The sequence below is a fragment of the Schistocerca americana genome, chromosome X, assembly GCF_021461395.2.
Source record: "Schistocerca americana isolate TAMUIC-IGC-003095 chromosome X, iqSchAmer2.1, whole genome shotgun sequence".
Lineage (NCBI taxonomy): Eukaryota > Metazoa > Arthropoda > Insecta > Orthoptera > Acrididae > Schistocerca > Schistocerca americana.
Genome location: NC_060130.1, coordinates 947,109,992 through 947,136,856, shown reverse-complemented (window position 1 = coordinate 947,136,856; position 26,865 = coordinate 947,109,992). Strand labels below are relative to the sequence as shown.

Here is a 26,865-nt window from a genome sequence, read left to right as displayed (position 1 = left end):
AACAAAAATTTTACGTAGGTTACGTGGCTCTTTATATGTCCTCACTCAGTTTTTAGACGGTTCAACGCTTCTGGTTTCTGGGGAAATGTAGTAAGACTGTGATTGCATACGTAAAGACAGCTCTCGTTATGAGGTAACGTCCGACAGGTATGCCACACACCTAACATACAGGTAACACAGATATAACATTAATTGACCAAAGCTACCAGGAAAAGTACTATAGTTACGCTCACTTCTGATAGTCCACGGTAGCCTGCCGTAACTCTGAAACTCTGTTCACTCGTCATGAACATTGGTTACCTTTTAGCATTTTTTATTGAATTAAATTTTTCCTCTGGCAGTTCACATTGTGATGTAATGGTAATCGTGAAGCACAGTCAGTTAAGCTGTGCCCAGTGATACAGTATCTTCTCTAGTATTCAACAGCAATTCGGATTCCCCGTCCAGCATGAGTATCGCCACAGAAGGTACGTTAGAGGTACTGGGGCTCTGTACCACAGCCGCAGCGTGCTCCAGCGGAGGGCGCCGCTGTCAGCATGTCGCATGGGCCCGTCCACAGACGCCGCAGTGGTCGCGGCCCCACACTTGTGCGACAGTTCTCGCTGTTGTCTGAAGCCTTTGAGCGCTTCAGTCCGGAACCGCGCGACTGCTACGGTCGCAGGTTCGAATCCTGCCTCGGGCATGGGTGTGTGTGATGTCCTTAGATTAGTTAGGTTTAAGTAGTTCTAAGTTCTAGGGGACTGATGACCTCAGATGTTAAGTCCCATAGCGCTCAGAGCCGTTTGAACCATTTGAAGCCTTTGATACACGCCAATGATAGCAGAGTGATTGTCCTTATCCGTGTTTACATTTTCCGATTCGGATCGCTCCCTGGACTTTTCGCATGCTCATTACGACTATCATTATGCTCTGGACTTTGCTTCTGGCTAGCCGTTCGCTTCATGAACACTGCCGTCATCGTCTACAGGAACCGTCTGTTTGTTCCACCGATCTCTGCATTACCGCTAATTCGAGTGATCGTAAGCTATATTCTACCTACGAGGACTAGCAGAGAAAAATCTTTGCTCCGAACAATGCTTGGAATTTACTGTTGCTCGTGCAGCAGAAAGCATTATTAGTATAAGTGAGTAAGATATTGCATGTTGTATGTATTCATTACTAAGTTGGTTTGGTTTGTTTGGGGGAAGAGACCAAACAGCAAGGTCATTGGTCTCATCGGATTAGGAAAGGACGGGGAAGGAAGTCGGCCGTGCCCTTTCAAAGGAACCATCCCGGCATTTGCCTGGAGCGATTTAGGGAAATCACGGAAAACCTAAATCAGGATGGCCGGAAGCCAGATTGAACCGTCGTCCTCCCGAATTCGACGTGACTAAGAAATGAGCATTCTGCGAGACAGGAAGTGTCGATTCGTTACGCCCGGAATTGTTTCGATATTTGCATGTTTTCTCCCTAGCACGTATTTCCTCCCCGTCTCAGGCCAAGTCGGTAACTTTCGTAACCCTCCAATTCGTTACCCTTGGTGGAAATGCAGTAAGGAAAAATTTCGTTACTCAGCTGTATTCTTTCCTGTACGTTCGTCCCGCCTCGGTAGTTTTCGTATTCCTCCAGTGTCTTATTCTCAGCGGAACAAGTCGTCATTGACACAGAGCACCGAGTACATTTTGTCACATCCCGTGTTTACTTTCTCTGTTTGAAATTCGTGTCCGACTGGGGTGGAGTCGGCAGTATTCGTAATCTTTCAGTTCCTTGTTTCCACGCACTGTTGTTTCTGCCGTACGGCTTTTCGATAGCTCATGGTGTTAAACGGTGTTACGGCCGGTGTTGTGAACACAGCTGCTGGTGACCGGCTTACGTATGTTGCCATGCCTTGTCATTGGAGACGCCGACGGACATAGATCAGAATTGTCGTGTCTGGCTGTAGAGACACTGGCCTGGCGATTCAGTTTGGAATGACTTTGATACGACAACAAGTTTAACTCTCGTAGTTTTAAGCTGTTATAATTAATGCTACCACAGCCACGGCGACTGTTCATCAGAGTATAGAAGAGAAAAATCAGTTAAGGCAACAGTTTCCATTCAAGTAGTGGGTTCAAGAGCACGGCTATACCGACAACTAAATACGAGGGTTGGAGCTTTAATAGTGGCAACTATTTATTTACTGCTCATACACAAAATAGATACGTGTTTCAAAGTTTTACTGACCTTCAAAGTAGTCACCAGCATTGTGTATAACCCGTTGCCAGCGATGTGGAAGTCGTAAGATACTCTTAGCAGTGCCAGTTGTGTTGACAGTTCGAGCGGCGCTGTCTATTGCTCGACGAATTTGTAACAATTCTGAAGTGAATGCCGCGAAGTTTTTCCTTCAGTTTATAAATCGAGTTGAACTGATGAGAGCTTAAGTCAGGGGAGTGCAGTAGGTGGTCTAGCACTTAGCAGCTACATCAGTCAAACAAATCAGTAACAAAATGGTTCAAATGGCTCTGAGATCTATGGGACTTAACATCTGAGGTCAACAGTCCCCTAGAACTTAGAACTACTTAAACCGAACTAACCTAAGGACATCACACACATCCATGCCCAAGGCAGGATTCGAACCTGCGACCGTAGCGGTCGCGCGGTTCCAGACTGAAGGGCCTAGAACCGCTCGGTCACAGTGGCCGGCTAAATCAGTAACAGCTTTCACTGTACGTGCTTGAGCATTGTCCTGCAAAATTATGGTCAGGTCCTGTAGAAAGTGTCATCACTTCTGTCTCTAAGCTGGTCGTAGGTTGTGTTCCAAAAATGAACAGCATAGAGACAGGAGTGATGACACTTGCTACAGGACTTGGCCATCATTTTGCAGGACATTGCTCAAGCACCTACAGTGCAAGCTGTTACTGATTTGTTTGACTGATGTGGTTGCTAAGTGCTATACCACCTACTGCACTCCCCTGACTTAAGCACTCGTGAGTTCACCTCGATTTATAAACTGAAGGGAACACTTCACGGCATTCGCTTCAGAACTGCTACAAATTCGCCGGGCAGCAGACCGCGCAGCTCGAACTGTCAACACAACTGGCATTGCTAACAGTATACTACGACTTCCACATCTCTGGCAACCACAATGCTGGTGACTACTTTGAAGGCCAGTAAAACTTTGAAATACATTTCTATTTTGTACGAGCTGTAAATAAATAGTTGCCACCATTAAAGTTCCAACCCTCGTAGGTTAGCATTATGTGCAATGGTTATATCAGTAATGGCATTAAACACGAAAGCGACGACTGACGAATACTTTTTAACGGGACAACAACTGCTCTTTTGAGAAATATGACTCTGTAAGTTCGCGCAGTGGTTAGCACACTGGACTTGCATTCGGGAGGACGACGGTTCAATCCCGTCTCCAGCCATCGTGATTTAGGTTTTCCGTGATTTTCCTAAATCGTTTCAGGCAAATGCCGGGATGGGTCCTTTGAAAGGGCACGGCCGATTTCCTTCCCAATCCTTCCCTAACCCGAGCTTGCGCTCCGTCTCTAATGACCTCGTTGTCGACGGGACGTTAAACACTAACCACCACCACCTCTGTAAGTTCTGAATGTGTTAACTTATAGTGTTTCGTGCAATGTTTGTTTACATTTTGCGCTAGACTGAAACTTTAATATTACACATATTTGTCCTGTTTCAACATATTTATTTGTTAGTTACAGCAATGTCGAGTAATTGTTGCTTTTACGGACGCGAATCGAAATACGTGAAAGGTGGGACAGTTACTTTTCATAGTGATGCATGAGCTGGGTGGCATTGTACGTTTTCTGCATCTGGTTTGTATGCGGGAAAACAAAACATCAGAAGCAGTTGCTGGAGCACCATGATGAACAAGTTACCAATGATCTATTCTCCAGAGATTCGTGACGAGTGACCGGTCGGGCTACGAAAGCAGTAGTACTCGCCGTTGTTCAAAGAGAGCTTATACATTTATCGTCACGCTGTATTGCATAAATATGGCCCGTGGAATTACCTGAAACAGGGGCAGGACCTTAGGCTCTATAACTTCCTCCATGTTCTCCAACGCAGCTGAGTGGAGCCGGCACGGAAGCTCAGCGTGTTCGGTCAGAGGGATAGCTGCCCTCTGTAATAAAAAACTGAGTGAATGGAACAACGATGAACTTGAACAAGCGTCATGGGACATCCACCCCGAGCAAATACAACGACCATTAAAGAACAAAATGACATAAAAAAAAAAGAAAAAGTGAACAAGGCGCCGGCTTGTCTTTCCGAGGGCCCGGGTTCGATTTCCGGCCGGGTTGGAGATTTCTTCCGCTCAGGGACTAGGTGTTTGTGTCATATTCATCATCCTCATTTCATTGTCATCGACGCGCCAGTCGTCAAAGTCACGTCACCTCAAAAGACTTGCACCAGGCGATCAAGTCTACCCGCCGGGAGGCGCTCACCACACGACATTTCATTTCATTTCACCTCCCCCGTGTGTCAGTTAATGTTCAGACTGCCCTGAATACATAACAGTTGATATCATAGTTTTATCCAATTGGGCACCGAATCACTTGAAGTTGGCACTTGTCCACTTTGGCATCGAGCAACAGAGGCAGCCAGGTTGTGGTAGTTACCATAGTGCCTATCACATCTGCGGCTTTTATTTTAGACAGGATGAAGTGGTACTCATTGTAAAATACTACATTTTTCCACGGCGGTATTTCACGTACAGGTTGCGGTCTGAGGCCTCAATAAGAGAAGGTGGGCACAGTACCTTGCGTGCCACCAGTCCAGTGAGCAGTAGACAGCGCCGGCGCAGACGGGTGCGCATTTGTTGCGGTGCTCCAGCGTCGAGCCAACACTTCGAACAAGGCTCTGGGATCAGTTACGACAACGCAAATAATACCAATCGTTCTGTGGTTTGGTCGCACAGCACGGTCTAGCACAACTTACACTTCGTCACTGTCTTCCCTCCCTTCCCTCCTTTGGTTCTACGCATGCAACGCTATAGCAGCAACAAGCCATCTCTGTTCTTGCTGAGATGCCATTGCCGACAAATCTACTTTCGTGAGACACGTCGCTATTTTCCGTTTTAACTGACGTGATGGTATTTCTCTCTTTGATACCGGCGAGACATTCTGAAACTCTTTTTCCTTGTTGCTTCCATAGTGCTGGAAGGATAGGAGACAATAGTTGTTATATACGTTATTACGGAAAATAATAACTATTTATTTTATCTCCAGTCAGCTGTGTTTAGGTCTTTCACTGTCTGTTGTGATGGTTTTCGAAACTCTATAGCTTCCTCTACATCTACATCGACATCCATACTCCGCAAGCCACCTGACGGTGTGTGGCGGAGGGTACCCTGAGTACCTCTATCGGTTCTCCCTTCAATTCCATTCTCGTATTGTTCGTGGAAAGAAGGATTGTCGGTATGCCTCTGTGTGGGCTCTAATCTCTCTGATTTTATCCTCATGGTCTCTTCGCGAGATATACGTAGTAGGGAGCAATATACTGCTTGACTCTTCGGTGAAGGTATGTTCTCGAAACTTTGACAAAAGCCCGTACCGAGCTACTGAGCGTCTCTCCTGCAGAGTCTTCCACTGGAGTTTATCTATCATCTCCGTAACGCTTTCGAGATTACTAAATGATCCTGTAACGAAGCGCGCTGCTCTCCGTTGGATCTTCTCTATATCTTCTATCAACCCTACCTGGTACGGATCCCACGCTGCTGAGCAGTATTCAAGCAGTGGGCGAACAAGCGTACTGTAACCTACTTCCTTTGTTTTCGGATTGCATTTCCTTAGGATTCTTCCAATGAATCTCAGTCTGGCATCTGCTTTACCGACGATCAACATTATGTGATCATTCCATTTTAAATCACTCCTAATGCGTACTCCCAGATAATTTATGGTATTAACTGCTTCCAGTTGCTGACCTGCTATTTTGTAGCTAAATGATAAAGGATCTATCTTTCTGTGTATTCGCAGCACATTACACTTGCTTCCTCTTCAGGTACATTGGCTAGTTTATCCATGGTGTTTATCGGGTTATTACAAACCAACATTTTCTGATCTTATTACTAAGCGACTGACCAATTCAGTTAAAATTCTTTAGTTAAACTTACCAGTCACATACTAACCATGCACAGCGATGCTGGCTTATTATGATTTTAGATGAACTTTGTAGTCGCCTAATAACCAGACCAGAACATGCTGGCGTTAATAATCCGATATACTCGGCGAGATATACGCCATCGATTACCAAGCTAATTTGCCTGAGATGAAGCCTTAGAGCTTCGAAATCTTTCGCACATAGCAACAGGAACAGCTGACTGGACACAGAATTACAAGAGAATGAATAGTTTTTATTCTCCATAACAAGGTACTGGAACTTGCTCGTATGTTACCATTTCGTTTGACAGTTGTTACCTGAGTGAATTTGGTACTACATTGACCTTTGCGATTAGAAAACACTGGGCGCTACTGGGCCTACATGTACGCCCTCATTCTAGTTCTGATTTGTTAGAGGCATTCTTTTTAGGTATTGCAATTATCACAAATTGTAGTGCTTATAAAAATTAGCTTTGAGCGGTGAAAAGACGTTACTTTCCATGTAGTGTGTGAGACTGAGATTCGATTCAAGTTCATGTCTTTTTGCTGAAAGGAAATTAATCAAAAGCGTTTCATACTTTTAAATTTGGGCTATGAAGAGATTACCTACGTACCTCATGAAATCGACGAAAACGTGCTCAGATTTAACCATTTCGCTATACGAAGGACCTAGCAACTCGGTAACCACTCGAACCAATTCATGGTCAAACCAGTCCTTGTCTGATTGCAGAGTGAACCTAAAACGGAAAATAAGATTAAAATGTTGTGCAAATATACTTCAAACAGATTACATTAATTTTATGTAGGTTCTTAATCCTCTAAGAGATACATAATAATGGAACAGTAAGAGTTTCTTAACTTCACTGCAAAACATACCGGTCAGAGAAGACGCGTGTACACTCGTGTTTCCAGAGTACCATTAGTACTGACTCATTCTCGATGACAGTTGAAAGCGTGCCCACCATTCCTTGCCAAATGCGAGACAGATCCCGAAGACTGAACACGTAATGAAATTTCGCAGGCGTCGGTAGTAATTTCGCCTATAGGACAAAAAGATATTCGTATCTAAGTAATCAGTGATGTACGAGAGTTACTGTTAAATATATTGTCTACTAAGCAATATGGAATAGCAAATAATACGTTTAGAAGAACATTATAATGAAAATGCATTTCGCTGGAGCACATGATAACCACTAGGAGCGTTTACGAACTGCACTGTTGAGGAGATGCAGTAGAAGTAGCTACCACGTCGAAGAGACAACGGTGCGGTTGCCTCGGACTTAGGAATAGTTTGGCGTGTCATGTAGCTGTAGTATAGTTACATCACGTTCTGTGTAATTTATAAAATTTCATGTCTTAGCCAATTGAAACAGATTTCTTCTTTGATAGCGGTTAATTGAACCATCCGTCATGCTCATTATTACGACCCCTGAAGGTTGTCACAATCCGCAGTTATACTGCACATGGTCTCTGCACCTAGTTTGACACAGATGGTGGCATATTGATGTTTGCCAAAACAAACTACATCTGAGATTACAAAACCTTGACGTAGACTGAATGCCTGCTTACGTCCTAGTATTATGTCAAAAATAATAACCAATTCTCTGTTTCAACATCAAAAGTAAACATTTTATTCCAATGTATAGAGATGAGGTGATTTACAAATTCAAGTAGGTTTCTTTCCACTGTCTGACAGACTGTCGTATACAAGGTCGTAAAATACAAACTGTCCATGTATTTAACTAAAAATGGTTCAAAGGGCTCTGAGCGCTATGGGACTTAACATCTATGGTCATCAGTCCCCTAGAACTTAGAACTACTTAAACCTAACTAACCTACGGACATCTCACACATCCATGCCCGAGGCAGGATTCGAACCTGCGACCATAGCAGTCACGCGGTGTATTTAACTGCGGCCAAATCAAAACCATATACACACCACATTCCAACTTCTAAATCGTTGAAGCCATGGACATTTCATGGATCATCATTTCACTGATTTACTGTGAGTTTCTGTACTTTGATAAAACCGCTCGAAAGGGGATCAACTAGTGTGGTCAACAACGTGTAGGTGAGTGAATTCTCCATCGGTTAGGTAGTTGTAAAACGGCAGTTGGAAGAGGAAGACAGCAAAAAAGTACTCGCCATTTCAGTGTGGAGCTTTTCACAATCACTCCTCATTGTGGCGTACAGATTCCAATTCTTCAGCAAATATCACTTCTAAGTGAGTCAGAGATTAACTTGGATCCAAGAACACTGTTAGTGTACGCTTGAGAAATCGCCCCGAGCCGCAGCACTGGCACAAGCCTGCTGAAGTTCCATGAGGTGGCTGATCCCTCTTCCAGTAAGATTACGACTCAGACTGGTAGTGGTATCTCTTCATAAAGGGAATGTTTACGTCAGGTGAAGTGAAGCTCCTGTAATGTAGACTGTATGTAAACTGAATAGGGGGTAGCGCTTGTGGGAGAAGTACATTGCGCAACAGAATTACAGGATCACTTTTTCGAAACCCTCAAATAGTCTTCTATTAAGGTACAGAAATTTAAAATTTGGCTCAAAGGTGTCTACACTCTTCCTCTGCAGCAGTGCAAAAGCATGGCGCCACGCGTCGTCACTCTAGGGGTCGACGATGCATCAAACAGCTAAGTGTCGACACGTGCGAAAAGAAGGCCAGGGCTCAGAAGGTCATGCGACATGTAAGGTGGGTTAATGATTTCACATTGGCAGCAAATTTTACTACAATTCTACACAGCGCCACCGTGGTCGCGTCACACGATGTGAAGGTCGCTACACTCCCTCTTATCCAAACTTCACTCCTTCTGTTGACGCCTCTGTGATGGAGTTGTGAGCGGCGACACCCTGCGTTGAAATCACGTTATTTTCTTATCGGTGACCGAGGAAAAGAATTCAGGCACACAGCCACTCAGAATCTACGTGAAAACGCCTCATAGGGTGGAACAAAGTAAGAGCATATGGACTATCAGACCAATTGTGTGATTGGATTGAAGAGTTCCTAGATAACAGAACGCAGCATGTGATTCTCAATGGAGAGAAGTCTTCCGAAGTAAGAGTGATTTCAGGTGTGCCGCAGGGGAGTGTTATAGGAGCGTTGCGATTCAGAATATACATAAATGACCTTGTGGATGACATCGGAAGTTCACTGAGGCTTTTTGCAGATGATGCTGTGGTGTATTGAGAGGTTGTAACAATGGAAAATTGTACTGAAATGCAGGAGGATCTGCAGCGAATTGACGCATGGTGCAGGGAGTGGCAATTGAATCTCAATGTAGACAAGTGTAATGTGCTGCAAATACATAGAAAGATAGTTCCCTTATCATTTAGCTACAAAATAGCAGGTCAGCAACTGGAACCAGTTAATTCCATAAGTTATCTGGGAGTACGCATTAGGAGTGATTTAAAATGTAATGATCATATAAAGTTGATCGTCGGTAAAGCAGATGCCAGACTGAGATTCACTGGAAGAATCCTAAGGAAATGCAATCCGAAAACAAAGGAAGTAGGTTACAGTACGCTTGTCCGCCCACTGCTTGAATACTGCTCAGCAGTACGGGATCCGTACCAGATAGTGTTGATAGAAGAGATAGAGAAGATCCAACGGAGAGAAGCGCGCTTCGTTACAGGATCATTTAGTAATCGCGAAAGCGTTACGGAGATGATAGATAAACTCCAGTGGAAGACTCTGCAGGAGAGACGCTCAGTAGCTCGGTACGGGCATTTGTTAAAGTTTAGAGAACATACCTTCACCGAAGAGTCAAGCAGTATATTACTCCCTCCTACGTATATCTCGCGAAGAGACCATGAGGATAAAATCTGAGAGATTAGAGCCCACACAGAAGCATACCGACAATTCTTCTTTCCACGAACAATACGAGACTGGAATAAAAGGGAGAACCGATAGAGGTACTCAGGGTACCCTCCGCCACACACCGTCGGGTGGCTTGCGGAGTATGGATGTAGATGTAGATGTAGATGTACAGTAAAGGGCGTCAAGGAAACCATCCTTTTAGCTAGGGCGTTTTTTCCCGCGCATTTCGCCGTGGAAAACGCGTTCTCAGTGCCATGAGCAACAGCACGACGTTCATGAGAGCCCCGGCCATTTCAGCCCCTCTCTAAGGACATTGTGTGGCTGCATCCCTGTTGAACACGATCGAACCCCATTGGAGCGAAGTGCGAGCGTAATTTTTGATCTTGTGTACTGGTTGGAACTACTAGGTACCGTTCAAAACCATTCGACGCAATTTGAACGTGACCTGAAGCAGCAAAGGGTGAATACAGTGGCAAAGGATCCCTCTAAGACGCTACAATTCAACAATACCATCGGTGGCACCTGCCCACATTTACTGAGAATTAAAAAAAAAAAAACTACTCTTAGAGAGAAAATCTGTGTAGTAGTCCTAGATGCCTGCAAGCAGACGACCACTTGACACACCTCCGATGTCAGTTACTTGCCTGCAGGCGTCTATGATTACTTCAGAGGTTTTGTCTGTAAAGGCACATTTTTAAAATTCTCAGGAAATGTGGGCAGGTACCACCGAGGGTAATGCTGAACTGGCAGGAGTTAGAGGCGCTCTTTGGCGTTGTATTCACACATGTCTCAATGCGTGAAATAAGCCGGACGCTGAGGGTTCTAGGCGCTTCGGTCCGGAACCGCGCTGCTGCTACGGTTGCAGGTTCGAATCCTGCCTCGGGCATGGATGCATGTGATGTCCTTAGGTTAGTTAGGTTTAAGTAGTTCTAAGTCTAGGGGATTGATGACCTCAGATGGTAAGTCCCATAGCGCTTAGACCCATTTGAACTATTTGGCGTGAAATAGGAAGGCTGAGAAAGCATAAGCACCCTTAGCTGTTCGGGATCACATTCAAATTTCAGCGAATGGTTTTGAATGGTCCCTAGTTGTTCCAACTGGTACACGAGAGCAAAAATGAGCTCGCACTATTTCCGAATGAGTGCGCTCACGTTCAATGGACATGAAAAAAAAAAAAGGTTCTAATGGCTCTGAGCGCTATGGGACTTAACATCTGAGGTCATCAGTACCCTAGAACTTAGACCTACTTAAACCTAACTAACCTAAGGGCATCACACACATCCATGCCCGAGGCAGATTTCGAACCTGCGACCGTAGTGGTCGTGCGGTGCCAGACTGAAGCGCCTAGAACCGCTCGGCCACACCGGCCGACCATGGGGATGCAGCCTCACAATGTCCTTACAGAGGGGTTTAAACTTCAGGGGGTGTCAGCAGTGTCAAAGCTTGTCAAGAACGTCGGTCTATTGCTCATTACACAGAGAACTGTCGTTTTCTACCGCGAAATGTGCGGGAATCGACGCCCCAAGGAAGGGTGCGGCTTCAGTGATCCTTTAATTCCGTTGCGCAGTGTAGCACTCCCCGGAAGAACGCATTACTTGCTGTGCAGGATGACTAAGAATCAGTTCCCATCTATCAGTGCAGTAATTCTCTAGCTGTGTGTTTCGTTTTTCTTGTGTTAGTTATATTTGTTACTGATTTCTGAATTCCGTGTATTCTTGACAGATTTGGTGGAAAGTACCTACTGTCAGGCGTGTCTGAATACTGTGCTGCCACTCATTTAACGGGTGCGCAACTGAAAGGTAGGTATAAAATTGAGAAACATCATGCAATTGCTCCTCGTGACGTAGTTGGTTACATAGAGTGTGCACTTACGTGCTCGCTCTTAAGTTTATAGACAAACTTGTGTATTTGCCCTCGCTCTTAACAAACGAATTATACTGTGCCCACATCGTTAATCATGCACACCTATCTGTAAATGTACTGACCGTTACCTTGAATGTTTTGCTTCAGACCACACGTTTCTCCAGAATGGTGTAGGAATGAGTTGATTATTACCTCACTGAAATTCAGGTATTTGGCTGATACCTCATTTCACCTGAACACATCCCCTCCTCCGTGGCAGAGGCCGCTAACTTATGCATCTGCGGCAGTCCTCGCCTCGCAAGTAGCTGTTTCGAATGCTGATAGTTGAAGAATCTTGGGCATGTAAACAAGTGTGCAGTGATGGTGTTCTGTTAGGCATGTGCTATGTGTGCTAGATATAGATGTATTCCCACAACATGGCCAGTAAGACTAGGATCATAACCTCACTGGCTCAGCAAACAAAAAATCTTCTCGTCATTTTCCATCTTTGTCATTAATTATTGATATATAAGTGACAGTTAGGCATATTATTATTAGAGCATGCTGACAAAATACATTATGACAATTGATATTGGATAAAGCGGACTGAATCTGATAAAATGTAATGATATTTAAATTTTATACTAGCTACAATTTTTTGTATGTTCAGTTTTACTTTGTTTCGAAGTTGGGCTTACCCTCGTCCGTTGCCATAGCTGTCTCGTTAGTGGGACTAATTTCTTCACCAGCTGACGCACCTCTGACGTGAAACCGCGTTTGGCGTTATAGTGTCCCTCCCCTATCACAGAGAATATTTTATCGACGGAGGTGTCCGTGGGCAGTGTGCAGTTAAACACAGAAAATTGTTTCTTTAGGCGAGACGGTATGTCATTTCGGCCTCCACCTGTAAGAGAGACAAAAGTCTTTGTATTCTGGGCCAGTATTGATAGACAAAAATGTTTTCATAGGAAAGTGTGCAGTAGGTGCTGACTGTCGGAATAACAGAGCAATATTGAAAGTTTACGTTACCAGGAAGACACATGGCAGCCACGAACTGGACGTCGACGACAGTTATAAACTCTCCAGGTTTTTCAAGGCTGTAGAAGCCCTTCATATCCATAGTCTGACGCACAATCTCGTTGGTGATTTGGTCACCCCACTCATTTATTTCCGGCAAGTTTATATCGTCAATAAATACCATCATTTTTTTACCTCCTGGAGGACCAAAAGTGTTACCCATCCGCTTCTCAACATAACTCTCAATCGTTTTCTGTAAGTAAACGGAACATTTCTTTGACTAATGTCCTGTTAATGCAACATGTTATCACAATGAGACAACTTAAAATTCACTTATTATTAGGCTAAAACTGGCAAATTTGTAAGCTAAAGTGGGTTTCATTGTTATTACAAAAAGTTTTAAGAACATATCACGCTGTACTTGCATATATGGCAGGGTCCTGAATTCAGAATTTAGATGTATACAGCAATAAAAAATGAGTTGCACAACAAAACAGTCATATAATTTTACATCACATAAGGTGTACGATTCAAATGACTATACTCAACTGAAGGAATTGCCCACAATCAACTCTTTCGTTTCCCATTCCAATTTAGTTTAATTTTCTGCAAGACTTTTGCATAAAGATGTCGATCGTATTTTCTCATTTTGGGAGAACTGAAGAGCGATCTGTTTAATTGTTAAAAACCATTCAACAGCCAAGATTGCATACAATATTTTTATTTATTTAAGGCAACCAGTTTCAACCGACTATGCTGTCATCTTCAGATTTTAAAATCTTTTGTTGTAAAACATGTTCATTTTACGCTGTCATTGTCTGTTGACATCGGTCGTCTTAGATAAAAAATATTTTATGTGGCCCTGGCTGTTGAATGGTTTTTAACATAAAGGTGTTAATAGTAGCATTGCGCACCCCTTTGAGAACTAAATTCGATTTTAAGTCAGAGTAATGAATATCATTTTTGCTTCTACTCTTGCAGCTGTGGAAACAGTTACGCAACCTGAGCTGTATTTTATTATTTACTGTAAGTTTCACGAGGGTGTTAGTGTACGGTTACTCTGAAGTTGAAATAGTTAACGCCTTAAGCACACGAAACAAAAAAGCTCCAAGAATGACTTTTCACTCTGCAGCAGATTGTGCGTTGATTTGAAACTTCCTGGAGGGTTAAAATTGTTCACCACACGTGGGATCTTTGCTTTCCACGGGCAAATGTTTTACTGTCTGCGCTATCCAAGATCGACTCACGATCGCCCACCACAGCTTCCAGTTGACTTATTTTCCACTGACTATTGGTTATGTTAGTCTCTGTACTTGGTTGTCTCACTGTGATGTTATCAGGCGCAGCACGTCAGCAGGCTGTTCCACTGTCTTGCTGACACAAGAAGGGAAAGGGATCGCAATAGATTTCGCAGCTCTCATACCAGATATTGAGTAACGAGGAACTGGAGCTGCTGAAGGTGTCAACCACATTCTAGCGTGATCAGTTCCGCACGAGCAGTTACTTTATTCACATAATGTACAGCATGTTGATGCTCTAACGCTACGAGACTACCACACCAGGTTTCATTCCCCCGCTAGATTATAAGACGGAGCACTGAAGGTACGTTCTTCTCAGCTTGCACTTCATTTACAGCTGGGGCAGTATTCACACAGAGTGGGATGATAATTTACCATTATCACCACGTGTGACCAGATACAAAGCCTCGATCGATTATGGAAGCAAAGCATCGGGCTCTTTTTATCATAGAATCAGTAAGTGGACAGGAACTGTAGGTGAAAGACTCTTAACCGAACAAAAAAATGGTTCAAATGGCTCTGAGCACTATGGGACTTAACATCCATGGTCATCAGTCCCCTAGAACTTAGAACTACTTAAACCTAACTAACCTAAGGACAGCACACAACACCCAGCCATCACGAGGCAGAGAAAATCCCTGACACCGCCGGGAATCGAACCCGGGAACCCGGGCGTGGGAAGCGAGAACGCTACCGCACGACCACGAGATGCGGGCAACCGAACAAATCAACAGGTGCTGTTTATCACCAATTTCTGCGCGACAATAACAGACACTACTGAAAAACTTCCCTTGCGGAAAGACAAAAGACACAGCTCTGGCACGATATGCCACAACTCTGTTTTCTACGCCACGTATGCCAGTACAGAACTCAAAAGGTTAATGAGTGATGGACCGGTCAAGGAGGTCCAGAAACATGACTTCGCGTTCAGTTGATCTCAGTTCCATAGATTCATGGCTATGAAGACATTTAAAGGCACTGGTGTATCCCTCATCCTTCGATAACGTGCACACGTTACAGGTGTTTGTGTCCCGTCCATATGATCAAATCAGAGGGCAGATAGAAGCGTTCGTAAGAGTACGTGATTCTTTGAGGAGGAGAGCTAAATGATAATTTAAGAATGACAGGTTATTAGATTGAAATCCACTTTTAGTGTCAACAGATAGATGCTATCATAGGAAAGAAGAGCCCTGATCTCAACAAATATTGACTCCGGGGCAATGCATATGAGATATTTTTCAAGTTTTGATAACTGTTGCCTCCTGTAAGAATACTGAATATATTTTTAGTACGCTAGATACAAATTCAATTTTTTATATATAAATAATTTTTAACGTTATAGAGGGTGACCCAAAAATCCATTAACATTTGAAAATGCACTACTTCACGGCATAATGTTGGTAGGGAGGTAAGAATTGACACAAAAGCCTGAAATGACATGGGGTTTTATTGAAACCAAAACGAGTGCAAAAACTGGCCAACAGATGGCTCTGGACAGCAACACCGCATAAGAATCGTGTATAAAATGAGCTGTAGTAAAAGAGGGAGTCAGATCATCCTTAGCCTGCCAAATAAACACCTGCTGGAAGATACCACTTTTATGCAGGATGGCGTTCCATTCCATACCGCTACCTGTGTGAAAGATCTCTTGCACACATTTTTGGTGAGGAATGCCTGCTGAGCCGCCATGTCCGTCATGCTTGGCCTCTCAGGTCCCTAGACGTCAGTCTGTGTGATTATTGGTTGTGGTATTAGCTGAAATCTCAAGTTTACCGCTATCGTCCGACCTCATTAGGCATACTAAACGACAAATTCCGACGGCGGTTTCTCAGCATACCTGCTCAGATATTGTACATTTCTGTTCACAACGTCGCTCCTTGCCTACAGCTGCTGTTGATGAATGACGACCGAAATGCTGAGCACTTGTTATAAAGAACATCGCCTATGCTAAAAATCAATTGTTATGCTAATTATTGATTTTATGACGTATGAAGCGCCAGGTGATGGTCATTTTGTCCACTGTTTTTGGTTTCAACAAAACCCAATGTAATTTCAAGCAAGTGTTTAATTTTACCTCTCTACCTACATAAGTGGAAACGTGAAGGGACACGTACAGCATGAAAGCGTACAGGCCGACCTCGTCTGTTGACTGACAGAGACCGCCGACAGTTGAAGAGGGTCGTGATGTGTAGTAGGCAGACATCTATCCAGACCATCATACAGGAATTAAAAATTGCATCAGGATCCACTGCAAGTACTATGACAGGCGGGAGGTGAGAAGCTTGGATTTCACAATCAAAAGGCTGCTCATGAACCACACATCACACCGGTAAATGCCAAACGACGCCTCTCTTGGTGCAAGGAGAGTAAACATTGGACGATTGGACAGTGGAAAAACGTTGCGTGGAGTGACGAATCACGTTACACAATGTGGTGATCCAGTGACAGGGTGTGGGTATGGCGAATGCCCAGTGAACGTCATCTGCCAGCGTGTGTAGTGCCAACAGTAAAATTCGGAGGCGGTAGTGTTATGGTGTGGTCGTGTTTATCATGGAGAGGGTTTGCACCCCTTGTTGTTTTGCGTGGCACTATCACAGCACAGGTCTACATTGATTTTTCAGCACCTCCTTGCTTCCCACTGTTGAAGGGCAATTCGGGGATGATGATTGCATCTTTCAACACGGTCGAGCAGCTGTGCATAATGCACGGCCTGTGGCGGAGTGGTTACATGACAATAACATCCCTGTAATGGACTGGCCTGTACAGAGTCTTGACCTGAATTCTACAGAACATCTTTGGGATGTTATGGAACGCCGACTTCGTGCCAGGCCTCACCGACCGACATTGATACCTCTCCTTAGTACAGCACTCTCTAAAGAATAGGCTGGCATTCCCCAAGAAACCTTCCAGTACCTGATTGAACGTATGCCTGCGAAGGGCGCCACGAATTTGTAACTCATATTCAGAGCCAGGTGTCCGGATACTTTTGATTACAAGCCGGCCGCGGTGGCCGTGCGGTTCTGGCGCTGCAGTCCGGAACCGCGGGACTGCTACGGTCGCAGGTTCGAATCCTGCCTCGGGCATGGGTGTGTGTGATGTCCTTAGGTTAGTTAGGTTTAAGTAGTTCTAAGTTCTAGGGGACTTATGACCTAAGATGTTGAGTCCCATAGTGCTCAGAGCCATTTGAACCATTTTTTGATTACAATATACTATTTAATCAAAAGTATCCGGATATATATATATATATATATATATATATATATATATATATATATATATATATATAGAGAGAGAGAGAGAGAGAGAGGGGGGGGGGGAGAGAGGCATGAGGAAGTTGTTGATCTATGATTGTTGCAGCAATCGTTGATTATTCCCAGAACCTACAAAATTATCTCCATCTATTGAAGTAAAAAGAGGGTAGCTAACACACAGACTGATTTGCAGTGATGCTACATTGTTTTTTCTGCCTAAGTTACGCGCAATCCCTCGCAAACATGTGTGTACACATGTTTTTTTCTTCTCTCTCTCTCTGTCTCTCTCTCTCTCTCTCTCTCTCTCACACACACACACACACACACACACACACACACACACACACACACACAGACAGACACACACACATAGACACACACACACATACGTCAACCGTGGCTACATGCCAAATGAAGCTGGTTTCTTTCCTCTCTCGATTTCACTTCTAAGACTTCCCTGGCGTTCAAGTTAACAAAACGCAGTTAACAGTTACTAAAAGTGGAAAATCACAAATTATCCTGCTACAAGTTCTGCAGTTCATACGTTCAATCATTCAGGATGAACCGATAAGAAGAACTTGAAAGAAGTCCTGCAAAGAAGCTGCAAACATGAGCGTCACCAGACTGCCGCTCAATGTATAATGGTACACATGGTCCAGTCACATTAGTGCGACAACCGCCTATGTTCGACGTCAGTGTCTAATAACCACTCATCGACAACAGGTGGCAGCTCTAGCAGTGGAGGATATATGAAGTGTGTCAGGAGACACTGAAAACAGTGCAGTTGTTGTAATGTGGAAATGGAGCTATTTATCTCTCGTCTGAATAGGCGTGATCATTGGCTTTCTGGCCAAGGATGGAAGCATTTAGGAAACGGCAACGTTTGTAAACTGTTCACGTGCCGCCGTGGTTAAAGTGTACTGTGCATGGCAAAATGGCACTATCCGAAACCGGTGCTGAGGCAACTGTGCTCTAGCAGTGGAGGATATATGAAGTGTGTCAGGAGACACTGAAAACAGTGCAGTTGTTGTAATGTGGAAATGGAGCTATTTATCTCTCGTCTGAATAGGAGTGATCATTGGCTTTCTGGCCAAGGATGGAAGCATTTAGGAAACGGCAACGTTTGTAAACTGTTCACGTGCCGCCGTGGTTAAAGTGTACTGTGCATGGCAAAATGGCACTATCCGAAACCGGTGCTGAGGTAATTGTGGTGCACCACAGGTCTAGATGACGGGGTGAACGATGGCTGCGGAGATGTGTATGGGGGAATAGACGTGCAGGTGTTGAGCAACTGAACACTCAGACGAAGCAATAAGGAGTACCGAACTCCCCTGATTTAGACCCAAATGAGAATCTATGGGATCATCTCGATCGGCCTGTAGGCGCCATGAATCCTACAGCAGCTGGCCTCGGCAATGGAGCCGGCATAGCTCGACATGCCTGTCGGTACCTTCCAGAACCTTATTGACTCTCTCCCTGCACATCTCGCAGCGGTCCTGAGAGGGAACAGTTTGTTCCATCTCATTACAATTAGTTTCTTTGTAGCATTATATCGAATATATTTTCAACATTTTTTTAGTTTAATTAGTGTGATATCTCGAGTGAAGAAGTGGACTACCTGTTTATTTAATTCAATTCACAGTTACATAAATGCACTTTCTTTCCCTAATCCCACTACGTTGCCTTGGGTTGATTAAGTTTGGGGTTTGTATTAAGAGTTCGTCTGCTGGTAGTGGCTGGTAGTGCCAAGGCAGAGATGTGTTCACCCTGTAGGTCGGTTAGTGCCAACCTAAGCCTGGAGTAAAGACAGAGATGATGCACCTGTTTGCCAGGGGGTAGTCCGGGGTCGGTAACAGGTCCCCCTCCCCTCCATGTAAGGGAACGGCCGTTGAAAGCCGCCATGATAGGCACTCTTGGGGTAGCGGCTGAACTGAGCGGACGGGATCGAGGGCGATCTCCGTCTTTGCCGCCAATTTCACCATGGGATGAGGTATTATGTTTTACACTGTTACAAAACCGCTCTTTTTCAGGATTGAAATAGTTAGCGTGAATTGCTTTCTTTTGAGAATATGGGAGATATCTGTGTCTGCTTTGTTCCCCCGTTTTTCCGCCAAAGACTGTCCCAGCAGGCGGACCACAAGGGCAGCAAAGTAGTATCATCCTCTTTCCCAGTGCTTAAGTAGAAACGAGATGCCTGTTAGTTTAAGCACCTTCAGTGCGAGATAAAACTAGAAGTTATTTGACTTGACTTTGTTTGCTACAATTATTAAACTTGTAAAATTTTGGGGAAATAGATAATAAATGTCATATTAAGTTTGTAAAGTTTCTGGGAATCTAGACAATGAATGTCCTATAAACTTAATGTCATGGATTTAGTGGTCATTACAAACCACAGTCCTGTGTCGAGAGCAATGTCATGAATTTAATGGTCATTAAAAACCCCAGTCCTGTGAAGAGAGCAATGTCACCAACAAAGTGGTGTCCTTATAGATCATGAGGGAGCGTGGCCTTTACTGACTTGCCTACTTGGTTGTTTGAGTCCTCCCCCGCGTTATCCGTTGCGCAATATTAACATAATAATCATCACATCATTTAAATAAACGTCGGGCCGGCCCCTTAAATTCAATACTTCCGAGCAACGTATCAAGCGGGCAAGCACGTGTCAATGAGGTGACTTGGCCACACACACGTCCGGCACGCTCTAGCGTGGATAGAAGGAAACAGAGGAAGAGAGATACAAAAAGATAACGATACATAACTAAACAGAAGGAACCTTTCAGTCTGCGCTGCACACTTTTGACAGGTGGTCACGTTAATGTGCACGGACAGTGTATATGAATAATACAGAAATACTACCAAGAAATACTACACATCGCTAGTAAAAAACTTTTTCAGCATATGTACTTCGATAGTTCTTAGCAAACATAAAACACTTATTAGTTTGGCATCATTATTTCATTCTGTCTACATCGACACGCAAGTAGCCAAAATGGCGTCAAATTGAAAGACTTGCACTAGGCGGTCGAACTGTCCTGGACAGGGTCTTCCGTCAAATCATTCCATACGATCATCACATAACTGTCCGCCCCCGGTAGCTGAGTGGGCAGCGCGACAGAATGTCAATCCTCAGGGCCCGGGTTCGATTCCTGGCTGGGTCGGAGATTTTCTCCGCTCAGTGACTGGGTGTTGTGTTGTCCTGTTCATCCTCATTTCATCCCCATCGACGCGCAAGTCGCCGAAGTGGCGTCAAATCGAAAGACTTGCACCCGGCTAACGGTTTACCCAACGGGAGGCCCTAGTCACACGACATTTACATTTATCAGATAACTGGATTTGCACATTCTGAAATACAATTGCGCTACATTGTACACGTAAGTCAGATTAAGAAAGAAAATAAGTGATACATATTTAGTTAGCCTTTACCATTTTCCCCCTGCGAATAAATATGAAACCAAGTAAACACCAAACTTCTCATTTCACCGTAAACGAAGAAAAAAATAAAACCCTTACAGAGCACGAATCTGATAAAAATCATAACCTCTCCTACGTACCTGGAACTGAAATGGACTCGTAGCAGAAGAGAAATTGAAGGAACGATTGAGATACATTTCTGGGTTGGATTTCTTCATGTAAGCCTTCATCATGACAGTCTTGGCAGAGCCCTGCTCGCCGATAAGTAAAACAGCTTTCGTTTGCGAAGCTATGGTGTCTATAAGAAACGTTGTTCTCACGTTTTCGATTATGGGAACCATTATAGTGCTGTAGTCAGGAGTCGAAGTCTCTGGGTATGAATAACTTGGCACCAAATTGCTCCAGAGTTCCCATTTACCTGCAAATGTTTGAATTGTTTGAATAAGAAATTGAACATAGAACAATTAAATGAGCTATAACGAATACCTCCCGTTATAAAACAACAGATGTTAATAAGTGAAACAGTGTGGAAATATTTATAGTAATATTTCTAATATCTCTAAGAAACATTACTGAATCGCTAGGAATATTTTCATTGCAATCCAACATTTGCTCAAACATATTGCTTTAAAGTCATTAATAAAATATATCACACTACTGGCTGAGTATTTATTTTCCTTAAACTGCAACATAGAATTGTCCTGCAAACAAAATTACTCATATGTTATCGAGACATTGCTTTCAATCTGTCGAGCGCGTGAAAATGATAGGTTCCGTCCGTAGTGCGTGTCCAGGTGTACCAAAAACTTACTGCTGACGGTAAATTGAAAAAGACATTCAGATGAAGTGACTCTGAAAGACAATCTGTAGTGTATGTTCATTTTGAGATTTGCTAGAGACCTTCGTCTAAATGCCTGTAAAATTGTTATTGTATAGCATGTTTATACTCATCACAAAATATACCAATAACTAAATGATTCAGCCATTCCTCTCGGTAGTCACGGTGCAAACATACGACTAGACAACATTCTCGATTTGAAACTACCTGACAGATTAAAACTGGAGATCTAAACCGGAACATTTGCCTTACGCATGAAAATGGTCTCCAGCTGAGCTGCCCAGGTTCGAGTCATAACCTGCCATCTCTGGTGGCAGTTAAGGTGTGATGGTGGGTCGTGAGTCGGTCCTAGGTAGCTCAGTCGGTAGAGCAATTACCTGCAAAAGGCAAATGTTCCGGTAAGATCTCCACTCCGGCAGAGTTTTAATCTGCCAGAAAGTTTCAAATCAGCACACACTCGCTGAAGAGTGACAATTTGTTCTGAAAACATCCCTGATGTTTTTAGAATGCTGCAGTAAGTCAGTAATTCGTGTACTATTCACCTAATCGTTCATACATAACTCCAGGCCTCTAGATTGGTGTTGAGCGGTTTTACTGGACGTGCAAATCTACAATAGGATGTTGTAGGCGAACGAACAGGCTCCCAGTCAGCCAGAAAACCTCTAGAGCCTTTGCCTCCAATGAAAGTCCAGTGTCCTTATTTCACATGTCATGCAAACTTTCCACCTATGAGGATATCATCAATAAAATAACCTCACATCAAATGTCAAGGTATAAAGGTAGCAAACGAAACCGGCGTGTATTAATGGTCACGACGAATCACCAGTCAAGGTGCCGTTTATCCTTGCTCGGAATGTGCAACGTCACTGTTCTCATCCGAAGATGATCTCTGTGCTCTTAGATTTACAATTATTAGAGGTACTCAAGTGGGAGACAGTTTACATATCGCATTGTGAAATAACGACTTCTTGCGTTTCTTTTTTGGAGTCCAGCACTCATTTTCTAAGTACTTCGTGTCCTCTGGACCGTCTATCCACTGTCAAAAATCAAGATAAGCGATAGAGACTCTTGTCATACGCACATTGTTGGTTCTAGTGTTGACGATCTTATCCACTTCGGGGAATTCAGACCTGGGAATTGGCAGGCCCACTGCTCGCACGACTTCCGAATGGAATGTTTCATACGTGAAGCCTTGATGATCTGGCCATGGTAACATGCATCATGATGTAATACCTTGCTCATAATATGCAAAGCTGCCGCAACAATTACCAGTGCATTTTATGACTGCGTTACAATTATGTGCTTCGTCTAAACATGCCTCTCGCCGAGGTTCATGAGCGCTGTCAACTCAACATGAAGCATCTAATCGAATTGCGTATCTATGTATTGTCGCTCTAGAAATGAAGAGCAGCAATCACAGAATTAAAAAGTATGTGACTGAGGCTTCCCCAACGAACTACTTGTAGAAATGTTTCTCGGTCGAAAGGTTATATTTCGTTGTGAATTTTCCACAATATTTAAACGGCACAACTGACCAATATCTTCTGGTGCGGCGAACACACTGCTGAGCTGTGACCGAAGCCCTCTATTTATGGTAGACTAAGAAGAAACTGTGCAGGCGTGAACGCGCCGAATTCGGTGAGTAATAGCAAAGGTTTCCTGATCGGTAGCGGGAAAGACAGCTATGCCACCAGTCAGGCGATGAACTAAAACCTTCGGTGTATCCACAAAGGCTGTCAGTCATTGTGTGCGCTGCTGTCGGCCTCCCCAGCGTCCTCTGTTCGAAGCCGCATGCCGATATGCGCGTCCGCGCTGGCGTGGGGCTACCCTCGCCGTTACCATCCGAATATCTAAGTCGTCACTGAAGCGTTATCCCTTGTGTGATCAATAATTCCTCTTTGAGGTCGCTGTGATTTTAATACGGCAGCGCTGGATCCCATGCTGCGCTAAGTTGGTAACCCGTGTCTCTGTTCAGTAGATTTGTCGAACTGCGAATTTCATCCGCTTTTTTAATAATGCTGTCTTAGAACGCAAACGTCGAAGAGAGAATTTTGGTAAATATGTAGCACCGTACTGAGACAATGCTCGAGCACTGCAGGTTTCTCTGACTGGCTCAGATGTGTGTGTCGCCTGTGTTTGACAGTGCGACAAGAATATCGAATTACGACGGCCTTCAGCTACAAGAAATCTCGTAGAAACCTGGCCTTTTCAAACCAAGGCTGTCTTCCGCTGAGCCTAGAGGAGCTCTGAGTTCCGTTGGTGGACATAAAACATATTTAACTTTATGTTTATTCATTAATCTTCCTATTTCCGAAGAAACAGCGCTAACGTACGGCAAGACGACCATTCCTCTTTGTTCTTTATTTTCTTCAAATATTCAAATGTGTGTGAAATCTTATGGGACTTAACTGCTAAGGTCATCAGTCCCTAAGCTTACACACTACTTAACCTAAATTATCCTAAGGACAAATACACGCACCCATGCCCGAGGGAGGACTCGAACCTCTGCCGGGACCAGCCGCACAGTCCATGACTGCAGCGCCCTAGACCGCTCGGCTAATCCCGCACGGCTCTTCATTTTCTCTCAGCTCCTCAGTTTGCCTGGTGTAAGGTACGCCGAGTCTCCCGTTCAGAAAATCCACTCATCAAGAATACGCTAGGGATGTGGCTCAGCTCATCAGACAAGCTGTCTGAATCTGTAATGGCTCGTGTTCTGTGGGGCAACGTCCTAAGGACGCCATTTGGTTGTAAAGGATGGTGACAGTTGGTTATCTGTAAGTATAAGTCCGTTTGTTTAGGTTTACAGTACACAACGCCAAAACGTCCAGGGATGGTAGCTCGGCGTTTTCATCCATCTCCATCTCAAACTTGACATTCGAATGAAGAGAATTTAGATCTAAAAATGCATCCACCGTTGCAGTGCGGTGGGGCGAAATTACAAAGGTGTCATTCTCGTCTCGCCAACAGCACGTAGATTTAGACTCCCCTGACTGGAGTGCTCTCTCCTTGAAACCTTCCATAAAAAGATTATCTACAAAGGGTGATGAGGGACCACACACTGTCACTCCGTCAATCTATTCAAAGTAAATGCTCGCTGAAAAAAAGAAGAAAAGGAGAGGCAGGCATGTGTTTACACAAATCAACTAGTTCTTTTTTCAGTTTCTCGACAATGAGCTATGGTGATTCCTGCAATGGCACTCGAGTGAAAAGTGAGACTACGTCCACACTAACGACAATATCTGACGGTGCAAGTCGTAAGATCTTGAGCTGGCAAACAAAGTCTTCTGAGTTGCAGATCCGGTGCTCACATTTTTCCACCACAGGGCTCAAATGCGCTACCAGAAGTTCTGCCAAATTGTATGTTGGCACTCAGAATTGCTGGGAACTGGTAGACGTAGGACGATATCCTTATGAATCTTAGGCAGTCAGTGTAGCCTGGAAGGAGTGGCTGCGCGTGTGCAAAGTCGTCTGGCCACAACGTCGGAGACTGTTGTTCTTGAGAAACTCTCAAGTTCTTCCTCGCATTTTGGTCGTGGTGTCCGTGTTTAGAACACAATATGCAGGGTCGTCCAACTACTGGTTCATCTTGGTGAAGAACATCGATCTGAGGAGGATGACAACTGCGTTAGCGTTATCCGCCAATAAGACCACAATTCCAGGATCCTCAAGTGGAGATCGAAGTCCTGACCTCTCCGACGCTGAGACATTATTCTTGGGCACCGGCGCCTGTGTTATTGCACGGAAAGTCTGATTTTATCGCAGCGTCCCTGGGTAGTTTCAGGATTTTCTGTCCAACAGAGCTAACAATGTGTAGAACGTGTGGTGTTCTCGGAATGGGCGTGAAGTTCAGCCCTTCTCCAATACCGAAACCGTCGCGTCAAGCAGAGGTATATCCGACATCTTGTACACTGTCCGTCTACGATGTCTGTCTTCTAACTTTTATTCTTGCGGTAAACAGCCGCTGGAGCGATGATACTTTCCAATTCGGCGTGCTATGACGTGTTGTCTCTTCGAGTCCGAGAACGCCCAAGTATCGCTACCAACCTACGTCCAACAATCTTCCGACAGTCGTGACGAAATCTTCAGATGGAGAGCCGGTGGACCTCTGCACACGAAGTACAATTCCTTCCGAGTGTGGCGAATCGTTTCTGTCACCAGTGCGTGGCCGGCCAGATTTTTAATTCTGTTGTCGGCTGCAGAGTTTATAAAGTGCGAAACCTTAGTGAATGTAGGTATACTTCGAAGACCTCGTCATCTTAATAAGAACATAAGGACACACAGCAGATTGCTCTACTTATTCTGATATTTACCGAACTTATTCACTTCTTCCGCCATCTCTTTCCCATATAGGTATAGGATGTGTTGAGTAAGGCTTCCCTGACGGACTACTTGTGGTAATGGTTCTCATTCGTCGGATACAGAACTTTTACCATCAGATATTGTCGTTAGTTTCGATGTGGTCTCATTTTTTATTTGAGAGCCACTGCAGGAATCAGTATTGCTCAGTGGCGAGAAGCTGGAAGATTGTTGAAGCACGTGCTCACCTCTATTTATTTTTTATTCAGTGTGTATTACTTTGAACAGACTGACACTATCATAGTGGGTAGTCCCTTGTCACCCTTTGCGGATAATATTTTTATGAAAGATTTCGAGGAAAGAACACTCCAGTCAGTGGAGTTAAAACCTACGTGCTTTTTGTCATACGAGGTTGACACCTTTGTAATCTCACCCCACCGCACTGCATCGCTGGGTGCATTTTTACAACACCTAAATTCTCTTCATTCGAAGATGACGTTAATGCTGGAGATGGAGAAAAACGGCGAACTATATTTCCTGGTCGTGTTGGCGCTGTGTACGATAAACATAAACAAACGGACTTTTACTTACAGATAACCAACTGTCACCATCCTATACAACCAAATGGCGTCCTTAGGACGTTGCCCGAGAGAACACGAGCCATTACAGATTCAAAGAGCTTGTCTGATGAGCTGCACCACCTCTCTAGCGTATTCTTGATGAGTGGATATTCTGAACGGGAGACTCGGCGTACCTTACACCAGGCGAGTGTTAGACAAACTGAGGAGCTGGAAAAAAGTGAAGAACAAAGAGGAATGGTCATCTTGCTGTACGTTAGCGCTGTTTCTTCGGAAATAGGCGGATTAATGAATAAAAATTAAGTTAAATGTGTTTTATGTCCGCCAACGGAACTCAGACCTCTTCTAGGCTCAGCGGAAGACAGCCTTGGTTTGAAAAGGCCTCGTTTCTCCGAGATTCCCTGTAGCTGCGGGACGTCATAATT

At 44.1% G+C, this 26,865-nt stretch overlaps 1 protein-coding gene across 1 annotated transcript in view; it reads right to left on the bottom strand.

Moving 5' to 3' along the window:
* LOC124556419 (dynein axonemal heavy chain 5) overlaps positions 1–26,865 on the bottom strand; it is an 876,134-nt gene that overhangs the window by 310,173 nt on the left and 539,096 nt on the right. The window contains exons 46-50 of the mRNA XM_047130377.1: positions 20,869–21,146; positions 12,781–13,021; positions 12,450–12,655; positions 6,960–7,123; positions 6,698–6,820 (exon numbers count right to left, since the gene is read on the bottom strand). Of these exons, the coding sequence (XP_046986333.1) occupies positions 6,698–6,820; positions 6,960–7,123; positions 12,450–12,655; positions 12,781–13,021; positions 20,869–21,146 (1,012 nt within the window). The remainder of the gene's footprint in view (positions 1–6,697; positions 6,821–6,959; positions 7,124–12,449; positions 12,656–12,780; positions 13,022–20,868; positions 21,147–26,865) is intronic.